The following is a 17,986-nucleotide window of genomic DNA, read 5'->3' as shown; positions in this document are numbered from 1 at the left end:
AAGAGGACCGCTGTGCTTTTCGTGGGGTTAATGTCGATGCGCCACTTCCGGAACCACTGTCCCATGGTGGTAGCTGCGGTCTGAAGTCGTCGATGAAGCAACGCCTTCTTCCTACACGAGTAGTAGATGGCGGTGTCATCGGCGAAGACCGCCAGATGGGTCTCCGGAGACCGGGGTATATCGTTGATATACAAACTGAATAGTAACGGGGAGAGGGCGGAGCCTTGCGGGACTCCGGCTGTGACGTGACGGGGCCGGGAACGCGTTCCCTCGACTCGATATCGGAACGAACGGTTCGACAAGTAGTCTCGTATGATGAGCACGAGTCTGTCTGGCACTCCCATGTTATACAGTTTGTATATCAAACCGTTGTGCCAGACTTTGTCGAACGCCTTCGCTACATCGAAGAAGAGGGCTCCTGTCGGAATGGGTTTCCGCCTGTTCAGCCCTAGTAAGATGTGCTCCGTGAGGCGGTGCACTTGATGGACGCACGAGTGTCTGGCGCGGAATCCAAACTGCTCGTCTATAAGAATTTTATTCGCGGATACGAAGTCCCAGAGGCGTTTACGAAGGAGCCGTTCGTATAGTTTGCCTATCGCCGGGAGGAGACTGATGGGGCGGTAACTCGCGGTTTCGTTCTTCGGTTTGCCCGGCTTGTGTATGCCGATAACGTCCGCTTCTTTCCACGCCGCGGGAAAGATGCAGTTCGTCATAGCAGCATTTAATATGGTGGCCAACATTGTTATCAGTTGAGCTGGTAACAGTTTTAGCGCGCGGTTGCGGATGCCGTCGGAGCCGGGAGCTTTCCGTGGTTGTAGGCTATCGATCGCCTCCTTGACCTCGGAAGTGGTAATGGGGGGTAACGCGTCCGAGGGCGGCAGGGAAGCTCTGCGCTCGACCTCCCTGTCGACGAACTCGGTGTGTTCGGGGTCCGCGTGTTGAGTGCTGGTGGTGCACTGCTCTTGCAGTGCATCGGCCAGCAACTCTGCCTTGTCATCGTCATCGTAAGCCGGTGATTGGCCTGAGGGGCGTACGAGAGGCGGCATAGTGGCTATAGTTTCGGACTTGAGGGTCCTAGCTAGTTGCCAGTATGCTTGGTGAGTGGGCGCGAGTTCTTCTAAATAACTATCCCAGTTTTCGTTTCGGGCGTCGCTTAAGCGGGATTTGACCTCCCGCTGTAAGCGACGCATCCGAGTCCGGTTTGAATCCGTGGGATATCGATCGTAGGCCCGGATTGCCGCGTTTCTGATTCTAACGAGGTCCCTAAGATCGGGGGAAAGTCTGATGCGGTGGAAGCAGTCCTCCACATCGACTTGTTTCGAAGATCTTATGATCGCCGTCGAGACGTGATCAGTGAAGATGTTTATGGATTCGACGGTATCCTCGGGGGATGGAGTTGAATCCGGGCCGCAAGGGAGGATTGGTGGAGCGGTGTCAGCTAAGCACGTGCCCAGCTTCTTCCAATCCACCATGGTCCTCGTATCTGGTTCGCGGTTGAGTGGGCGACCGAGCTGCATGACGACAGGTCGGTGGTCTGAGTCGAGTTCTGACATTGCCTCGATGGAGCGTAAGCGCAGAGTTACGTTCCTCAGCAGTGCCAGATCTATTGTGCTCGGACGACGCGCGGCGTTGTACGGATAGTACGTGGGGGTCGGGGGGTTGAATATTTCGAATGTGAGGTCGTCTATGAACGCGTCGAGACGCCTACCGTTCACATTCGTGCGATGGCAGTTCCACCTAGTGTGGTGGCAATTTAAATCGCCTGCCAGGATGACCGCGTCCCTCATACCGAACAGTGTCTCGAGGTCACTGCTCAGGAGGGGTTTGTCAGGGGGGAGATAAACGGATGCGATGACGATCGGCTGGTGTCCCGTCAGCGCGATGCGGCACACTGACGCCTCGATATGTAAGAGCGAGGGAGTATCGAGAGGGACGCAGTGCAGGGCCCTCCTATAGTAAATGACAGTCCCGCCCTTGCGGGCGGAGAGTCTGTCATTCCTAACCATGACGTAATTCGCGACTTTGGGGTCGCGACGCGAGGGCTTTAGGAAGGTCTCCTGCACCAGAAGGATGTCGATGAGATTGTCACGGAGAAACTCATATACTTGATCGCGCTGACGCGCGAGTCCGTTAGCATTATAAAATGCTAACTTTAAGGAACGCGGTTTCTCCCTACCGTTGTTGGCCATTGATTACCGGTAATCAAGCCAGCGTACGCTGGACGGACTCGATGACGTCCATATGGTCGAACGTCGCGTATAGGCGGTCATCGGCCGTGACTGCCCTGCGCATGGCGTCGGCGAATGAGCGCATGCGATCTATATTTATCGCGGCGATATAATCACGCACGATTGAAAAGTCGTTAACGGCTGGCCGGGCGGGGCCGGGGCGAGGCGCGGGACCGGGCGCGGGGGCGGGGCGCGGCGCGAGCAGGGGCTGGGGTGCCGGTGGTTTCCCTGCCAGCGTGAGCGGCAGCGGTTTTGCCCACGCGGAGACGGTGGGCACCGGTGCCGGCACGAAGGCAGGCTGCGGCGCACGGGGCGCCGAAGTCTTTGGGCCGACGGTTTTTGGAGGCGCATTGGCCAGACGCTTCCGCGGGGCCTTGGGGCATCCGCGGTAATTGGCTGTGTGGCCCTGCTTCTGGCAGAGCACACAGCTCGGAGGTTCGGTCGCGGTCTCTTTGACCCGCGAACAGCCGGCTGTCGCGTGGTCACCGAGGCACTTTACGCACCGTGGACGCGCGTGGCAGTTGCGCGCGGAGTGGCCGTAAAGCTGGCAGCGGTGGCACTGCCCGGGAGTGCCTTTTCTATATGGGGCCTCGACGGTGACCCCGGATAAGCCGCAAACGGTGCGGAGGCTTGAGGCAATCCGTTTGCCTTCGGTGGTTGGTTCTAACGCGACGAGAACCATATTGTACGCGAATTTATCGCGCCCGCTGTGCATTCGGTGCACGCTTACAATCGGGTACGCCTGCCCGATGAAGTCCTCCTTGACCAGCTCGACGTCGAGCTCCTTCGGTACTCCGCGTATTACTACGCGGAGCTCGCGATCCTCCTGGAGCGCATAAGTGTGGAAGCTTATGCGTTCCTTTCGGAGGTGGGCTGTCAGCGCCCTGTGGTCGTCCGGTGAGGCCGTTTTTATCTGTATGCCGTGCGCGATGTTACGCGCATGGATGACGTTGACGTTTTGTGCCTTACAGGCACGGGATACGCGATCCCACGCGGTCTTATCTTGTAAAATTACCGGCGGCGGCGCGGGAATTTTGCGGACGGACGCGGGTTTCGGCGACGGAGTTGCGCGGCGAGGGGAGTCGGGTGTGACCACGACTTTAGGACGCGACGCATTCGCGGCCTTAGGCTGTTTTGGCGCCGTGGACGGTTCCACGGCACGGGCGCGTTTTTTGCCGCGCGTGACGGTTTGGAACCCATCCGAGGGTCCGGGTTCGGGGCTGGCGGCCGACTCGAACTCCATTTCCGACTCGGAGTCGGAGCCGGAGCTCGATGCCGCGCATGACGCGATCGACGCGGGCGCGGGGGTGGGGGGCGACATCGGTGAGTCGGGGATAGTCGCGGCTACTAGGCTAGCTTTGTACGCCCTAAACTTCGACAAAATGTCCGGGCAGTACTCTCGAACGAATTTCGCGAACAACGCGGGGTTATCGTCTTCTTCCATCGTAGTTTTGCCCGGGGGGGGCGTCCCCGGGACTTAAGGCACACTCGCCGAAAGGCGAGTCCCCTGAGTAGGAGTTCACCCCTTGTGCTTTACCAGCAACAAAGGGGGGGAGTGCCTTTGCCGTGAAAACGGCAGTTGGCTGGGGATTGGGGTGGAGTTTGGAAGGTGGGGCCCCACTGGGTTGTGAGTGCCACAACAAGCGGTGATCGCAGTGGGGGTTCAGTCTTTAAAAAGACTGTTTTGCTCGCCGAATAATATAAATAGATTTAATAATATGATATGCGTGAAATGATAGTGAGGATGTCGTTTCGAATGCACAATCAACAAGTTCGAATTGTTTTTACGATCCAAGGTCGCGACGCCAGCGACAATGCGTCAAGAATTCACAACAATGCCGCGATCGGTGCGACAACGACAATGCAGTGAAACTCAGGACACAAGATCGCGACGGCAGCGACAATTTTTCGTAAGAACGCGTCCGGACTGTACGGCGATGCAATCGGAACTGACATGCGGGAGGAAATGTCCTACTTTTCTCCCTTGGTCACATTTTTCTCTTACCAGGCCGTGTAGTACCGACCCGGGGTATGGGGCGAAGCCTTGGCCGGGTGTAGGGGGGTGGAGCCCCCCCGTACTCATAAAAAAACAATTTAAGTGGTTTTTTTTTAAATAAACTACTAGTAGTTGAATAAGAACTGTCTGTTGAACTCATCTTTGTTTAATACTTCACTATAAAAATTTATTGCCTTGTGTTCATTTCACTTTTACACACAACAATGGCGGAGAATTTTAGGTGCGTGAGAGCAGACGTAGGCATTAATGCGCATGCGTACTTGTACGCAGGGAGAAAAAGTTACACTTTCTTCCCTGTACAGCAGGACGAAAACCGAACTTTCGGCGTAGGTAGGAGAAAAAAAATATTAATTCACAGAGGGCGCTACCTCTTACTATAAAAGATGATTTACAATTATTTACTAATGACAAAATTTTACATATACTTAGACATTTAAGATAGTTGTATTTTAATTTTTGAAGGTTTCACTTCTATCACGTGTGAATTGCATACACGTTTTTTTCTTTTTTGTTTAATCAAAAGCTTTCACTTTCTAGTACTTCAGTTAGACGTTTTCAGCTTCTCATGTCGATCTGGGGGAAGAAACCATGCTGCCACGACACTGGCTGCAAATGAAATTAAAATTTTAAGGTACATACTCACATTGGTAAAATATATACGTAGCTCATGAATAACTATGGTTAACTATGGATGAATAAGTAAAATAACTTACTGGTGGTAGGACCTCTTGTGAATCCGCATGGGTAGGTACCACCACCCCACCTATTTCTGCCGTGAAGCAGTAATGTCCTACCATCCTACCATTAGTAACAATTGTGCCCCGTGCGCGAGTTAAGATCGCTACGCCACTAGGTATAGAGCACACCATCTCTCCCCATGGATGTTGTAAGACTAAAGGATTTATTCTAGAAGTTCTAGAGTTTTTTGAATGAGGACTGGATTTTTATTATATGCAATATACTATATGCTTGGAGCTTTAATCTGATGTATCAGGGTCACCTTAAGCCAGTTGACTTTTTTTTTATTGCCCTTGTAGGCAGACGAGCATACGGCCCACCTGATGGTGAGTGGTTACCATCGCCCATGGACTTCAGCAACGCCAGGGGCAGAGCCAAGCTGCTGCCTGCTAACTACTACCAATGGAACTACTCCCGCCATCTAGTGCGATATTTTAATAAATACTTTAAAAAAAATTAAAAATACTCGCTAGATGTCGCTTTAACATACTTTTAAATTTTAGAGTTATTCGAAGGTGCACACTAAGAGATCGGAGACGAATAAAATATTTGGACGACGAACATGAAAATGAAATTAAGAAAATAAATACTCACTTAAAACCAACAAAGACCAGAGATAAAATGTTAACTGACAGTAGTTGAATATGAGGTGTCCAACTAAATTGATTCCCATGAATGCCGAACTCCTGCCCACCATGATACTTAGGCACGTCACCATTCCCCTGAATGAGATAAAAGCAATCTAAAATGGGTATATTACCTAAGTAGTCATATTTATAGAGAGCGGATTTTAAATATGTATATACGAGGTTAGCGTTTTTTTTGGTCTTCATCATAATTTCTAATTAATAATCACATAAAATATTTAAAAAAAACCTATTCCTATCATGATGATCCATTTAGCAAACACTCAATATGCTCATAACAAAAGCAATTACAATTGAAAATGAGTGCAAGATCTCACGAACCAGAGTCCATAGACATCAACAACATAACCCCATCCACCTTGAGACATGTTTTTTTTTCCTACCTATGCTAATAGCCTTGAGAGGCTATTTCAGCGGAACCTTAACTAGTAGGTGAGCTCACGGGGCTCAAACCTGACGACGTTGCTAACACGAACCCTAGCAAGAGCCGTGCTTCGCAGAATCTACCACCGGATCGGAAACGCGACCCACTGAGAAGATCCGGCGAGAAACTCAGTGGGCAGTGTCTGAGGGTTAATTTACTCGTCGAGCCTTTCGTCGCAAGCGACGGTTTCGACGAGAACGGTGACCGGTGCTTGAGGTACCTAAAAGCACCGTTAGTGGATCGGGAGGATCCGAAATGACGTATTTGGGGCGACGTCGACTGCTTTCCATTCTGTCCGCAGGATCGGGAATGTAGTTACCGGCGTCCACGATGAGAGGGTTCTCGTGTCGTGCCGCTTTATCGAAGTGGGTCTCTCACTTTTAACAGGACAACGGCTGGCCCGCCCTTCGAACCGAAACGCATTAGTGTTTCACGGCAGAAATCAGTAGGGTGATGGTACGTACCTGTTGTGACGCACAAGGGGTCCTACCACCAGTAATTACGCAAATTATAATTTTATAGGTTTTAGTTTGAGTTATTAGACGATGTTATGCCTTCATTGTGAAAGTCAATCGTGAACATTTGTTAAGTACGTATTTCATTAGAAAAATTGGTACCCGCCGGCGGTATTCGAACATAGTCGTATCGCTCAATACGAATGCACTTGGCGTTTTATCTATTAGGCCACGACGATTTCAGTATGATGACATTCGTGTTGTCCTTTCTTTATCTACCACAACTACCAGGAGAATCGAAATGTTTTTGACGTGATAACGTGTTATAAATCGATGAAAATCGGCTGCGTGCACGAAAAAGTGTCACGTTCCGCCTGAACTGGAGGGTGTGAGCGAGAGCGCGGAACAAGCGATAGAGAGGCACGATCGATCCAAGCGTTGGCTTGTGACACATTTAATTTTCTTCTCGCGTGACGTCACACCTAGCAGTTCGAATAGTTCTGCTACTGACGTTATCACATAAAACTATCGTCCGTAAACCGATTTTACAGACAACCAATTATTTATTTATCTTTGTTCGGAACTCACCTGTGAGATGTTGGGTACAGGTCCACAAAATAGGACGCCATGATCCCCATACCCAAGCAAGTGCAAGTGAACATCATGAAGAATATCACACTGGATATTGTCTCCGGCGTCAAGTTGATCAGGACCCCGCTCACGGCTGAGACGGACAGAACTGTGAGGAGCACCGGCCTTCGGTGGTTGGGTAGATAAGATAATACAAAGTTTAAAAGGGAAAATATGGTCTGGGATATTATGAGAGTGAATACCACGTTATCTTCCACGGTTCCCAAGCAGTTCTCCGAGGACTGGAATAAAAAGAAAATCCATTACATTTTGCTGCAGAGTCTTTAGAGGTGCCCCACCGAGTCCCTCAAAATGGACCGCCTGACTGCGTTGAAGCCGAAATATACAGTATACTAATAGTATCCTATCCCTCTATTAAGCGCAACCGTGGCTATATCTAAATGTATGAGATACGTGGATTTGTTGATTCTACTTGCGCGCTATCTGATAGGTGAACAAGCTCGCGATTCATCTGGTGTTCAGTTACCGGAGCTTTACGGTAGAAATAGACGGAGCAGGTATCCGCGTGGGCTTACAAGACCCTCTATCACCAGCCAGTGCCAGTAATAGCTGTAAAGTCTCAACTGTTTATTTTTTTCACCGCAATAACTGGTCCTGGATCCAGCGGATTCCCGTGACTTTTAGCAGCTCATCTGTCCACCTCGGGACTAACCTTCCCTATATTAATCATAGGTAAATGTCGTGATAGTGGTAGAGGCCCAGCGATCAGCAGAGTTCCGATTTTTGATATTAAGTGGTGGTCTAATGCGGGGTCTGAGTTTATATATTCCCTCATGCTTTTTATTTCTGTTTGTTATCCCCTATTGACTTACGTCGCTTGAGGAAAGATTTCCTGTTGCTTCCGTATGAATCAGTTCACAGACGTTACCGGTTCTAGTGCCGTTAGCTTGTAAGGATTTCCTAACTTGCTCCATGATGTGCGGGAGCCAGATCAAGAAGCTGTTATTGCTGAAAGAAAAAGAAAACAAATAGCACGTAAGCTTTTTCATTCTGGTGATGAAGGTTTTATTCGATTTTTTATTAGATACGGTGAATCCTTTTAGGTGCGCTGGGGTTGTTTGTCGACTATTCACGAAACCCGACCTTACAAAGAAAAATATTTCTGCTTTCTGTTGATATAAGCATGCACAAGATCACAATCGACCTTACGTAATGGGGCTCACCGACATGAGACAAACCTACCTATGACGCATAAAGTCCTGGTCTCAGTCGCAGCCGTTGTAACTATACTTGAGACCTTAGAACTTATATCTCAAGGTGGGTGACGCATTTACGTCGTAGATATCTATGGGCTCCAGTAACCACTTAACACCAGCTGGGCTGTGAGCTCGTCCACCCATCTAAGCAATAAAAAATAAATAAATAAATACGGCCAAAATACTCAGACCAATGATACCTAGTCGTTGGGGCTCATCGTTTTTTTTGGGCGATACTGAACATCTTTTATTATTTGATGTCATTTTCTATACTATTATTAAAATTATTTACTGGTGGTAGCACCTCTTGAGAGCCCGCGCGGCTAGGTACCTCCACCCTGCCTATTTCTGCCGTGAAGCAGTAATGCGTTTCGGTTTGAAGGGTGGGGCAGCCGTTGTAACTATACTTGAGACCTTAGAACTTATATCTCAAGGTGGGTGGCGCATTTACGTTGTAGATGTGAAGTAAAACCTGCATCTCACGTGATGTACGCCACGGAAACAATGTAGAACAGCTGCAGGCTTCTCAGGAGATACGGCTCGCGAAATAGGGGAGCGCTCTGTTCGTAAACGGCGCGCCAGATAGATGCCGATTTCGTTTCTGTTTTTCTTTCTATTTTCATTAACCGAATCTGAGGATGTAATGCGTGGGCTTATTATAATTGTGTCCGTGAAATCGAGGGTAAGGTTCTGGTGAAGAGGAGTGCAGGAGGCAGCCGCACAATCTGAAGATCTTGTTCATCAAAACATCGATAGTTAATGTTAGGCTTTTTATAAAAAGGGTGAGCCCCCCTTTATGTATGTACATTGATATTGTTCGATTTGAGTTACGACATGATAGAATGATGAGTAATCGGTTTTTTAAAGTAACTGAGATATCGACCTCACGTCTCGAGGGCTCTGGTAGCTCACGTTAGATAGACGATGTGCTCGTCAAGCCAGGTAGCGCATAAAGAATATTGTGATGAAAATCAATTTCCAGTGCCGATTTATACAATAGTAATAAGGTAGTTGAAGTTAGAAGGTCACCTAGAGAAATTTCTCATTTTAAGTTCTTACTCTTCATTCAAAATTTATTTATTTTATTTACTTATTAGGCACACAATATTCATTACAATCTAAAAGATACACATTAAATGACAACAATTAGAAAATCTGACTTGTAACATAAGCCTTAAGCGTATGACTAAACAACGCAAATTTAATGTCCTGAGTACACAAACAACACGATAACGAAAACTAATCTAATTTATAATATAAGGAAATAATTAATTAAACAATTACACTCCTACTTAATATAATAATTCTGCTTACAATTACACTACTTAATTTATTTTTAGCATGGAGGATGCCCTTGAAAACTTTTATAAACATCACTAATTGACAAGTAAAAATATCCAATTCAGTTGAGGACTTTGCCAGTTCGTTATAGATGCGAGAATTGGGGTAACTGGATTATAGTAATATATATTGTTATTGTAAATTGCAAAGGTATTATTTTGGTTGACCCTACGAGCACTAAATTCATTGCTTAATAAAATGCGTGATAGCAATTCAGGCGAATCTATTAGAGTTTTTTTTTATGATTGAAGGATTACTGGTGGCCCTGAGGACTTTTCAGTTTCAATAGGACAGGTGGGCGAGCAAAGGCTCGGCCAGGAGGGGTGTGATTTGCTAACAGCTGCCTGAGCGCCTTCGAAGGAGACCTAACAACTCAAGAGCAGCTGCTTCGCGAATGAATCTACCACCGGATCGGAATGACGACCCGCTGAGAAGATCTAGCGAGAAACTCCGCGGATTGATGTATGGGTTAGGTTGCACGTTGACCTCTTTGCCGAGTTCGACGAGTACGGTTACCGGGGTACCTAAGCCTTTTTTTTTATTGCCCTTGTAGGCAGACGAGCATAGGGCCCACCTGATGGTGAGTGGTTACCGTCGCCCATGAACTTCAGCAATGCCAGGGGTAGAGTCAAGCTGCCTTCCGCTAAAATAGGAAGTAATAGGAAGGGTGGACGTTCCCACACGTGCGAACTCACAAGACACCTTACCACCAGTAAACTTCGAGGATTATTAAAAATTTTTGATGATCTCAAACCCTAATTATTTATTAATTATAAGGTCATTTGTTGAAAGTGTTCCCTAAATGAAAGTTTTTCATTGAAGTAGATATCCAAATCATTAACTGTGTATAATCTTTTTAATATCTCGCCCTCGATGGAATATTGGAACATATAACAACAGTGATAATCACTGTGTTTCTGTTGACTCTGAAGGTTCCAACAGTATCTGAAGCTTTAACTTACCTTGTAGTTATTTTTCGAGGTTCTATGGTTGATAGCGTAAATTCCCTTCAGCACCTCCATAGCTTCGTCTTTTCTTCCACAGTTGAAAAGGAATTTTGGAGATTCGTAAAAGAAAAACATGGCTAATGCACCCATTCCTAGTGGAAGAGCCAGTACGATGATGAGCAACCTCCAAGGCTTGTAGACGACTCCTATAGTTGATAGGTCCGTGGCGAAGTCTAACTTCAACGTGGGATAGGTTAAAACTGGAAAATTATTAGCATAGGCCATAACTACACCATTAAAAGAGCTATGTGGTTTTTTTATTGGTTAGATGGGTGGACGAGCTTACGGCCGGTGGGCCGTGGTGTTAAGTGATTATCGGAGCCCATAGACATCTACAACGTAAATTCCACCACCCACCTTGAGACACGAGTTCTTAGGTCTCAGTTTTTACAGTACAACGGCTGCCTTTAAATCGAAACGCATTACTGCTTCACGGCAGAAATAGGCAAGGTGTTGGTAGCTACCCGTGCAGACTCACAAGATGTCCTACGACCAGTGAGTGAGTGAGATATGTGTTAGAACTCCAGTCTAGAATATTAATTATTACTCCAGTAGAGAACAAAAGTATCTCTCTCTATCACACAGCTCTGTGGTGTTAGGAACTCTTGTGACGGATGGATACCACCGCCCTGCCTATTTCTGCCGTGAAGCAGTAATGCATTTCGGTTTGAAGGGTGGGGCAGATGCTGTAACTATACTGAGACCTTAGAACTTATCTCAAGGTGGGTGGCGCATTTACGTTGTAGATGTCTATGGGCTCCAGTAACCACTTAACACCAGGTGGGCTGTGAGCTCTTTCACCCATCTATGGAATAAAAAAAAAACTCACCTCCAGAAACAGCTGGTGCTAATAACAATAGGCAGGTCATTAATAACATGTATTTATTTCGCACGCGTTGCACACATGTCTCTCCTACGATCGTGTAGGTGACTGAATTCGCTGCACACGAACTGAAAAAGCGATAAAGCCGATCTTACAACGTGCAGTCAGCCTTTTTCTGAATTAAAAGTACGACAAAAATTATTGAATTTTGCCAACACTTTATACCGGTTTGCGACAACTTAATAGTGATAATTATTAATACACTTTTCTTAGCTTCAGATGTTAGTATGTAACGGAATCTTTGAACATGATTTTGACCCCCTTCAAAACGTCGGGTTAACTCGAAATTTGGTATACTTATTAAGGACCGACGACAATTTAATATTAAAAAAAAATTAGAAAAATATATATTGAAAAAATTTAAATTCAACTAAAAAGTGAAAAATAAATAATAGCTTAAAAAAAACAAAAAAAATTACGCTTTTATAGAAAGTCCCACAAAAAAATTGAAAATAAATCTTAATAAATTTGAATTAAAAATATTTTAAAAGAAAAAGAAAAAAGATTTTATTGTAAAAAAAAGCAACAGGTTTACTTAAAAATATCAAAAACGTTTTCAAAAATTTATAGAATAATACTATCGGCATCTACTACACATAACTAAACTACATAACATAACATACTACATACAATAGTAATATCTATATATTATGGCCAAAGTCACTCGTGGCCAATATCAATTTCAGAGACACACGAAGAACTTTCCATACATTGAATTGACCTGCAGAATCGACTACTTAATAAAGTCAATCAAACCTCGCTACCGGCAACAATGATCTTAATAGCTGGATGTCAAACAAGTCAACAATTAATGTTGAGAACATTATATCACGGTTTGTTTACACATATATAAACCTTGCCACGATTCTATTTGACTTCTGTTCGTCCAATAAATTATAAAATAAACATCATCCACTTCACCATAATGTACCTTGATGGTAGATACATTTCTTTCTAACTAGAAACAGGTAATTAAAATTTGTGCTTATTACTTTTACCAGAACAACTTGGCGTCGGTGGCATGACGTGGGAGAAGCTAGAACAGACTGCCCAAGGCCGATGTAAATGGAAGGATTTTATTTGAACCCTACACCCCACCAGAAGGTAATAGGAAAGAATGATGATGATGATGATGATTACTTTGACGGAGGGATTAAAATGACGGACTTCCATATTTCTTCGGTTGTTTTCGGCATCAACCGCCGTAATTCTATTTTTATAGATTCAGGCGTCTTAGACTCTAAACCGATGAAGCTGTCAGTCTGTACCTACGTCGATCTTTCGGTAACTACGCACGTATTGATTTACTCACAAACAAACGGAGAGAAACTTTAGCAGTCCCAAGACCAGCCAGTGGTTGGCCAAGCTGCTGATGCAGTTCAGCGCGAACGAGATGAGGAGAGGAATAACTAAGGTGAACCTTCGGCCCTTCGTATCTGATACGTAGCCCCACACGTAAGAAGCAAGGATGATACCTAAAGTACAAAAAAATAGGGTTTATCACTACATATTATAAAACAAAGTCGCTTTCTCTGTCCCTATATCTGTCTGTCCATATGTATGCTTAAATCTTTAAAACTACGCAACGGATTTTGATGCGGTTTTTTTTAATAGATAGAGTGATTGAAGAAGAAGGTTTATATGTATAATAACATCCATTAAATAGTGGAGAAATCAATAATAAATTACAGTTTCCGAAGCGAAGCGATGGTGGGTCGCTAATTAGCGATATTTAATGAATGGCACGTTGCAATGGATATACTATTGAAGATATAGACCCAGGAGGGTTGATGTTAGGTATGTGGTCCGTGCTAAAACTCATTCTATTTTAAGTCCCTATGCAGCATCATTAGAAAAATAAGCTGTGTCGGCCCTAAATAATGTCGGATAAGTAGAAGATCCAATTCGAATGAACTTTTTCTAAAATCTAACCGGACTGATGGGATTAGTGTCTCGTCAGGCCCTGATGTTAAGTACTTGTAGACATCACAATCGCCACCCAACCCAAGACATAAGGGCGAAATTTCGACCCTTGGAACTGGCTGCTTTGTGGCAGAAATAGGCAGGGTGGTGGAGCCTTTTCCGAGCTTACAACACATCTTACTACTGGTTTAACGAAGGCGTATCCAATTAAGCTTTGACTTGATGTCATAAGGTACGCATTCTGCCTCAAGCATACGAATCTAAATCAAAACACACAAACTTTTGAATCTATTATACTCGACGTATCGAATATTGATTTTGTTCCAATATGTTTACAGCTTTCTTCGATCACATTTGAATATTGTGCTGATTATCATTAAAAACGCGAAATCAAAAGCGGCGAGAGGACTTTTGATCGTAAGAGAGCATTTGGATTCGTCTAGTGAATGTTAAGACGTCAAGATCCCGACCCAGACAAAAGGTCACAAGCAATGATAATTACTACTTAAAATAATACATTTAAAAGGCTGTCCTGGTAATGCGACATATTGATTTTGCAACGCCTTTTTGTCATGTTATTTGCGCAGCTGATAATCTTCAGATGCAGTGAGTTACAACAATGACAAATTTACCCTAATACGCGGTTACTAACTGTTTAACGTAAATTGTTTTTAATTATATATTGTACTTTTGTTTTAAATTATAAATAGTAGATTCTGCTCTGAGGCTTTTTTAAAATTTTTTTTACTTGGTTAGATGGGTAGACGAGCTCACGGTCTACCTGGTGTAAGGCTTACCGGAACTTAAGAACCCACCTTGAGACATGAGTTCTAAGGTCCCAATTTTTACAGTACAACGGCTACCTTACCCTATAAACCAAAACGCATTACTGATTCACCGCAAAAATAGACAGGGTGGTGGTGTACGTGCGGACTCACAAGACGCCCTACCACCAGTAATTACGAAAAATTTAACTTTGTGTATTGGATTTTTATTACACGACGCTATTCCTTCATCGTGGACGTTAATCGTAAGCATTTTGTTAATCATAAACATTATGTACGTATTTTATTAGAAAAATTGGTACCTACCTGCGGGATTCGAACATCGTTGCATCGGTTGATATTAATGAACCGGATTTCTTATCATTTAGGCCCCTACGACTTCAAAACCACTAATAAGTATTATTAGCTTTTATTTGTTTAATCAATTTTCAAACTGCTATCTCAAATTAAACATTTCAATTGATTGGGAGGAAGAATAGGACATACTTGTTCTTTAGCTACCGACCGACACTGTGATGATTGCAACTAATATATCCAAGCGTATATAATGTTAAGCTATTCTGATAACCACAAAATTCAAATGTCGATGAGTAACAACACAGTTAGTCCATCCCTCCGTGACCACAAAAACTGTAAACCATTTGGAACGTCCGAAATATAATAAGTACAATTAAAAATAAACCTACAGTTTTAATTATGTCGAAAACCAAAGATGATCTATGATCCATAAAGACTAAAAAAATGTTCTCCAGTCTTATTAGATACACATTTCAATGTTACTTGCCAACAAAAGGTAGAGAAGTGAGAATGCCCTTTTGGGCGACAGTCAAGTGGAGGTCGCAGGCCGCTGTCACTACCAGGGTGAATCCAAAAAGATCCATGCCGATTCCCAGGAGTATCAGCGAGCTGGTCAACACCAGGAGCACGTTGTAAGTGCCGTTACCTGAGGATTTCGGATTAATTTACTGGTGGTAGGACCTCTTATGAGTCCGCGCTGGTAGGTACCAGCACCCTGCCTATTTCTGCCGTGAAGCAGCAATGCGTTTCGGTTTGAAGGGTGGGGCAGCCGTTGTAACTATACTGAGATCTTAGAACTTATATCTCAAAGTGGGTGGCACATTAACGTTGTAGATGTCTATGGGCTCCAGTAACCACTTAACACCGGGTGGGCTGTGAGCTCGTCCACCCATCTAAGCAATCAAAAATAAAAAAATGAATGGTCATTGGGCTTCGCTAAATGAATCAGCACGAAGATATCGGATGCCGTAAAATTATCTGAGAACTTCGTGTGTTACTTATGGTAGTGGTATATAAACTTTTTAGAAAACATTTTAATAACTCGATTCTAGATAATGATTTTTTTGCAAATTATTTGCACACGTCAAGAACCGATGACAAATCATTACTTTAATCGCTTTGTTCTATTCATATGCTGACTATTCATATTTTAACTAATAACAAAAGACTTACTTTAATTTCTAGTTCGGTTTACTATTAAAGTATTTTATTGTAGCCTTTAAAGTAATCTTAATAAGTGACATTATTGATTTTATGTTCGAATAGACAAATCAAGTTAAGCTTTCAAGTCTACCCAATTACGCAAAAAGCTTGCTAAAGTCTTCTCCAGCGTCATCATTTAAGAGAGCGACGGCAATAGCTTTGGCTCCTTCTCTCCATTTCCCTTAATTTCCAAAAGCCTTCCTTGTTTCGGGAAGGACAAGCTTCTGAAATAAGCCCACGAAAGTACACCAAGATCAAATATAAATTCGACGAATAAAAACTAAAAAACAATACCAGTTTTGTTAAGAGCTTCTTCGAATGCCACTGACCCATCGTCAGCGGCTGAACTTTCAGACATTTTCACTAACAATTTCAATGGAACACGCGATACGTCTGACTACAACATTCCCGCACGAAAATTTAAATCAATGCGCAGAACTATTGTATTCGAAGTTAAATGAAACGCGCCGCGCGTTCATTGAGCGGCGAAAACGAGGCGTTTTAAAGACGCGCGTTTTTACACTTAGATGACTATGGTCATTTTTGTACATGCGGCATTTCAACGATGGCAACGGCTTGGATAACTGTAAGCAGCGACTTGGCTAACGGTAGGCAGGGGCTTGGCTAACGGTAGGCAGCGGCTTGGCTAACGGTAGGCAATGGCTTAGCTAATGGTAGGCATCAGATTGACTAACGGTAGGCAGCGGCTTGGCTAACGGTAGGCAGCGGCTTGCCTAACGGTAGGCAGCGGCTTGGCTAAGGGTAGGCAGCGGCTTGGCTAACGGTAAGCAGCGGCTTGGCTAACGGTAGGCAGCGGATTAGCTAACGGTAGGCAGCGGCTTGGCTAACGGTAGGCAGCGGCTTGGCTAACGGTAGGCAGCGGCTTGGCTAACGGTAGGCATCAGATTGACTAACGGTAGGCAGCGGCTTGGCTAACGGTAGGCAGCGGCTTGGCTAACGGTAGGCAGGGGCTTGGCTAACGGTAGGCAGCGGCTTAGCTAACGGTAGGCAGCGGCTTAGCTAACGGTAGGCAGGGGCTTGGCTAACGGTAGGCAGCGGCTTAGCTAACGGTAGGCAGGGGCTTGGCTAACGATAGGCAGTGGCTTGGCTAAGGGTAGGCAATGGCTTGGCTAACGGTAGGCATCAGATTGACTAACGGTAGGCAGCGACTTGGATAAGTGTAGGCAGCGACTTGGCTAACGGTAGGTAGGGGCTTGGCTAACGGTAGGCAGCGGCTTGGCTAACGGTAGGCAGCGGCTTGCCTAACGGTAGGCAGCGGCTTGGCTAACGGTAGGCAGGGGCTTGGCTAACGGTAGGCAGCGGCTTAGCTAACGGTAGGCAGCGGCTTAGCTAACGGTAGGCAGGGGCTTGGCTAACGGTAGGCAGCGGATTAGCTAACGGTAGGCAGCGGCTTGGCTAACGGTAGGCAGCGGCTTGGCTAACGGTAGGCAGCGGCTTGGCTAACGGTAGGCAGCGGCTTGGCTAACGGTAGGCAACGGTTTGGCTAACCGTAGGCAGCGGCTTGGCTAACGGTAGGCAGCGGTTTGGCTAACGGTAGGCAGCGGCTTGGCTAACAGTAGGCAGCAGCTTGGCTAACGGTAGGCAGTGGCTTGGCTAACGGTAGGCAACGGCTTGGCTCTGCCCCTCGCATTGCTGAAGTCCATGGACAACGGTAGCCACTCACCATCATGTGGGCTGTATGCTCGTCTGCCTACAAGGGCAATAAAAAAAGAAGAAAAAAATGCAGTATTGTACGCTCCAGAAGCGTTTTAACGTGAGCTTCTCTGCTTCCGAAGCAGTCGAACGTGGAGCACTACTGGTTCGCGAAGAGAAGGATGCATCACGCGGATTACAAACATGCGTTGAATGTGATCAATTAACTGCCTAACACTTCATTTGCGGCACGAGGCTTAATACGCCTCGTGCGTGTTTTCCTTGCGGTGGAGTAAGAAAGTACTAGACTTCTCGGTCATATGGCCGTGACTTAAATTTGATTTAGTGTAGGAACGAGTCAATTGAATATATAGGAATTTAACACGATCACGTGGGCAACCTCATTTCTGAATACATATATACTAGTACTATGACGCACCTTTTTCCCATACAAAGTTTAGTAACGTCTAAAAATGTCCCACCATAATACCCGCCATAATCTTATAATGATTTTTTGTTTAGGGAACGCGGCGGTGTA

At 45.2% G+C, this 17,986-nt stretch overlaps 2 protein-coding genes across 3 annotated transcripts in view; both read right to left on the bottom strand.

The window, feature by feature from the left end:
- LOC101740450 (uncharacterized) overlaps positions 1-17,986 on the bottom strand; it is a 960,210-nt gene that overhangs the window by 122,766 nt on the left and 819,458 nt on the right. The window lies entirely within an intron of this gene.
- Positions 4,671-16,248, bottom strand: LOC101740862 (synaptic vesicle glycoprotein 2B). 2 transcript variants are annotated; one of them, XM_004925219.5, is made up of 10 exons: positions 16,090-16,248; positions 15,080-15,238; positions 12,900-13,062; positions 11,534-11,655; positions 10,660-10,904; positions 8,840-8,988; positions 7,973-8,108; positions 7,098-7,381; positions 5,578-5,705; positions 4,671-4,851 (listed from the first exon to the last, which is right to left on the bottom strand). In XM_004925219.5, the coding sequence occupies exons 1-10, from the start codon at positions 16,151-16,153 to the stop codon at positions 4,787-4,789; spliced, it is 1,515 nt and encodes a 504-aa protein (XP_004925276.1). In that variant the 5' UTR covers positions 16,154-16,248; the 3' UTR covers positions 4,671-4,786. The 2 variants fall into 2 exon arrangements, with proteins under 2 accessions (XP_004925276.1, XP_062524914.1); XM_062668930.1 differs by lacking the exon at positions 15,080-15,238 and having other exon boundaries at positions 16,090-16,212.

The sequence above is a fragment of the Bombyx mori genome, chromosome 6, assembly GCF_030269925.1.
Source record: "Bombyx mori chromosome 6, ASM3026992v2".
Lineage (NCBI taxonomy): Eukaryota > Metazoa > Arthropoda > Insecta > Lepidoptera > Bombycidae > Bombyx > Bombyx mori.
Note: the sequence above shows the minus strand (reverse complement) of the source record. Positions and strands in the feature narration are given on the sequence as shown.